Raw genomic sequence first — 4,974 nt, forward strand, 5'->3', positions numbered from 1 at the left:
ACAACAGCGGAAAACGACAAATTCTCCACTTTGGAGAGAATTTGCATAGAAAAACACAACATCAAAAGAAAATGTGTTCAAATCAGACAGCCTGATGGAGACACGGTGGAAGCAAAGAGGCAAATCATTTTCATATATTCTGAAGCTGCCCTGCTGTAATCCCAGTTTGGTTAAAAACACACCAAATTCTAGAGACCGTTTTTTAACTGAAACTACTTTAAGCTTCATTCTCTTGTACCGAGTTGATTTGGAGGAACTTGATTGGAGGAGCAAAGGATGCATATTATTAGTGGCCTGTAAGAAATCCATTACAGAGAAATGGATGAAAAAGGAGGCACCCAGTGTAGATGATTAGATCGGCACTGTGCATGGTATCTTTGTGATGGAAAGAATTACTTTTAACTTGAGAACGCATAAACATATATTAGTTGAAAATTGGCAAAAACGCACTGCATGTATTTTTACCATTAAACTTTGGTTAAATATCACTGCTAATATTACCATTATTGTTATTATTAGTACATTTCTCTTTCTCTTTCTTACTCTCTTTGCTCCACTCACAACTGGAAATCTCTACAAGTCTCATTAGGCAAATTTTTTTTTATTTTTATCTCCCTGCATACTCATCAAAAGGTCTTATTTGTTGTTTTTTGTGTGTCTGTTCACAAAATTTTAAAAAATCAATAAAAAGAAAATGTAAGAAAAAAACGATCTGGCTTGTTTCTATTTCTTTAAACCAATCACAGTCATCTTGGGTGGCATTAGGCCGAGGATGCTGCTGTAAAATAGCGCCGGTGGAACTAGTTTGTGCATGTAGGGAGGCGACCACTGGCACTTAAACGGCTAATTTCCCGCAAAAATGCAACAAAAACAGTAAAAGACGTACATCAACTGTTTGATGTAACTTCTCCCAAATAAAAAGACAAACATAATATACTTATAGGTGCCGTTGATTTGCGCCCTGCCTGTACTTCAACTGTAGAGGAGCTACACTCAGTAAATCACCAATATGACAGAAGCTTGCGTGAAGCGGATCGGTACATTTGTCAAGTCAACGTCACTGGTGCACGACGGAAAGAAAAGATGTGACAAACCAACTCCAAGCAACAAAGGCAGCGTCAGAAAATTGATCAGCATCAGCCATCAGAGTCCTGTGACGGGAAGTCTGGGCTTTTTCAAGGAGCAAACTATCGTCAAATCAGATTCAATACATCCATCCATCCATCCATCCATCCATCCATCCATTTTCTTCGCCTGCTGCCCCCATGACCACTCCAGTGTCGGGTCGTGGTGGCAGCAGGCGGAGCTCTTCCAGCTCTTCCTGGGGGGATCCCGAGGGGTACCCAGGCCAGCCGAGAGATATAATCCCTCCAGCGAGTTCTGGGTTCTGCCCCGGGGTCTCCTCCCAGGTGGACATGTTCGGAAGACCTCCAGAGGAAGCTTCTCCGGAGGCATCCGGATCAGATGTCCATACCACCTCAACTGGCTCCATTTAACACAAAGGAGCAGCGGCTCTACTCCGAGCTCCCTCCAGATGTCCGAGCTCCTCACCCTATCTCTATACATTCAGTACATCCATCCATCCATTATCTATACACCGTTTAATCCTCATTAGGGTCGCAGGGGGGCTGGAGTCTATCCCAGCTGACTTAGGGCGAAGGCAGGGGACACCCTGGACAGGTCGCCAGTCTCATTCAACACATCAATACCCTAAATCTAAGACTAATATATTCGCGTCATTGATGCTCTGAGGTTATTGTTTCCCACAGCAAAGGGGATTTTGAAAACACAGATAAGGAGAGGCGAGGTGAAGGCCACATGAGACAGTCTGCATCCGTTCAGTCGGACTAGTTAATGATCAGTCACCACTAGCATCACAGCAAACACACAGCTGAAAACTGGAAAGAAAACTTTGGAGCACATCTCACCTGAAAAGTACTCTTCAAGCTCTTCACTTCTGTCAGCAGATGCTTAAGAATCTCTGAGGGAAGGATACAGAAATGTCAGAAGACATCACATGCATATCAAATACAAAAAAAAGTCAAGGAAAAGGACTTGCCCTTCTTAAAACAGGGGAAATGTTAGGCCTGCAATTAAATGAAAAGTTGAAGCACTCAAACAAAAACTCTGCAGGCCTGTATAATGTTTCAACACTTATAAAGAGAGGAAAAATGTATTGAAAATTAAAATGCCAGCACAATGACTGACTTATTAGACTCTTGCCTGCTGTGTTCATGGCTCCGTCCTGACTGCCAGTGATGCCCAGTGTGCTCCTACACTCCTCCAGCAGCTTCTCCAGTTCTTCGCCTTGGCTGTCCTTCGGTTCATGACCCGGCGGCAGAGACTGACTCAGACCGCTGTCGCTTTCCCTCCAGTTCTGTTGCGAGGAGCTGCCCGCCACAGGTGAGGCACTCCACTGAGAAGCAGGACTTTTTAGAGGCCTGACAGCCGCGCTCTTCCCCTGAGAGCCTAGAGACCTTGGAGTCGAGCTGGAAGGACCACCGTTCCTCCCCAAAGCAGCTTGCCCTCTGGCCGCCACCGTACTTCCTGATTTGCTGTGCACTGGGCTCGCTGCAGGCCCAATTGTGAAGCTGTTTGCCAGTGGAGGAGGCCTCCATTCAGGAGGGGGAATGGGAGTGCTGGGAGCGCTCGGCGTGCTGTGCTGTGATCTCTTTCCACTGGGCGTGATGGCTGATGATGGAGGTAAAACTGGGACCACAGGGGGAGATTGAAGCTGGAGACCAGCGGGCACGACACCAGCTCCATCGCTCTGTGGAGTGGTAGGCGGAGTGTGGAAACTCTCCAAATGGGCCCCTAAATACAAACAAGAACACATGTAATACATGTTTGAAAACAATCTTCAAAGATGGTAAAGACATGAAATGATGCTGTTCTGTGAATTAGCTGCTGTAATTATTGGGAACAATCACTGACACTGAAAATGAGGCATGGTTTTTAAAAATTGTTTTCGTCAGTTGCTTTTCAGTTCAGTGTAAAAATTTGCCAAAAACACAAGGCTTTGGAAGTAATGGAGTATAAATTATTACAAAACAAAATGGTGGTTTGTACATTGTGGGAAGTTTTGACAGCAGCAGAATCAACAAGCATCTGGAGAGGAGCAGGTGCTATTCTAAAAGATGCAGCGTCAGGAGAGTCAGAACCACTGGAAATGTCATTTCATTCATAGTGAGATCGTTTTAATATCTGTTGTCCTTGTAGGTGTTAACTACTGTGGACAGATTTTAAAAAAACGTTAGATTAAAAGTTTTTTAGGAGAACAATCAGTCATGTAGATGAAATAGCTCCATAGATTATTTGATAGAAAATTATTTATTGGTGGCAGCCGCACTATGAATAAGATCTGGTTTTCTTTCACGTAAGATACTTGTACAAAATATACATATGTCAAGGCCAAGATTAGAATCCGGCCCGATTCCAGATCGGCCCAGATTAGAATTCTATTCTACGCCGGCCTGGAATAGAATCTTCATTGTTTTTCCTACAGATTCTGCTCCGGCCGGCCCAGATCAGAATTCTGATCCTGAGCCCAGATTAGAATCTTGACACCAACCTGGCCCAAATTGGAATTCTGATCTTTGCTGGCACATATTTGGAATTTGACTTGCTGGTCAAGATATTAGAATCCGATCTGGAATCGGGCCGATTGTAATCTGGGCCTTGACATATATATAATATAGAGGGAAGCATGCCTGCCACCACTGCAGCAGTTGTGACGCCATCAAATCATGTAAATGGTAAATGGTCTGTACCTATATAGCGCTTTTATCCAAAGTGCTTCACAATGTGTATCACATTCACACACACATTCATACACCAATGGTGACAGCTGCCATGCAAGGTGCTGCCTGCCATTGGGAGCAACTTCAGGTTCAGTGTCTTGCCCAAGGACACTTCAACTGTGGAGGGGCCGGGGATCAAACCACCAACCTGGAGGACAACTGGCTCTACCACCTGAGCCACAGCCACCCCCACCCCGACTGTAAACGTCTGAATCATCGTGGGAGATGCAACACAACAGACCGAAAGAACTGACTGAACAGCTGGACCGTAGGCAGAACGAAGACAGAAAATAGCATTGTAGTCACCAGTCTGGCATGTTGACGCTGTCAGTGAGGTGACCAGAAACAACACGGCCCTCACTGACCGGCAAAAAACACTGAAGCCCCCGAAGATGAATGCCGTAATACAGACATTCCTCTCGGACTGCTCATCCGTGAAGTCACTGCGACGCTCATTCTCCAAATTCATGCTCACACAGAGGATGAATGTTCCCCATGTAGAGACACATTTGCAGCAGCGGGCCAATAAATTGGTGGCAAAACTCGACACAATAACAAGTGATTTCCGCTTTTTTTTTTTGCCTCAGCATTCCTGGCCCATCGCAGCATGCCACCAATAAGAAGTGATGGGAATTAGTGTGCAGAGTGTCTCCTTCTTTTCTTTCCTCCTCGTCCTTGTTTGGACAAAAGCCTCACAGCTCGCAAAAAGAAGTGGGCTTTTTTTTTTTCTCCCCTTTCCTGATGTAAGAGCAGCAGTTGAACATTTGCAAAGTCATGCCCCACCTGCTGCAAGGCCAAATCACTGAGAAAGAATGTCAGGATTGTCTAATAGGGCTCTCATACCACCCCTGCTTTTTATTTCTTCATTCCAAACCTTAATGTGCTCGTCCAACCATGCGCACGGATGGCAGATTGACTGAATGAGAGGGAGCGCGTGTGTGTGTGTGTGTGTGTTTGTGTGCGTCCACCGGGGTCTCTGTGAGTGTGTGTGTGTGTCAGATAGCATTAGGCTTCCTATGATTAATCCCCTGCCCTTGTGCTGAGCTGGGGAATTCTGCCGATTCATCACAGCTGGCCCGGCGGGGCCAGAACGAATCACACGGGGACGCGAGGAGAATGACCACTCACTGAGCAACACACAGGAGGGCTGCCAAGATTCCTGCTGCCGCTCAGC

The 4,974-nt window shown here is 45.7% G+C and overlaps 1 protein-coding gene across 1 annotated transcript in view; it reads right to left on the reverse strand.

The window, feature by feature from the left end:
* The window catches only part of LOC103353754 (cytospin-A), a 22,196-nt gene that overhangs the window by 15,579 nt on the left and 1,643 nt on the right, over positions 1–4,974 (reverse strand). The window contains exons 3-4 of the mRNA XM_008276884.1: positions 2,224–2,814; positions 1,929–1,981 (exon numbers count right to left, since the gene is read on the reverse strand). Coding sequence (XP_008275106.1) covers positions 1,929–1,981; positions 2,224–2,814 — 644 coding nt within the window. The remainder of the gene's footprint in view (positions 1–1,928; positions 1,982–2,223; positions 2,815–4,974) is intronic.

The sequence above is a fragment of the Stegastes partitus genome, unplaced genomic scaffold, assembly GCF_000690725.1.
Source record: "Stegastes partitus isolate 25-593 unplaced genomic scaffold, Stegastes_partitus-1.0.2 Scaffold82, whole genome shotgun sequence".
Lineage (NCBI taxonomy): Eukaryota > Metazoa > Chordata > Actinopteri > Pomacentridae > Stegastes > Stegastes partitus.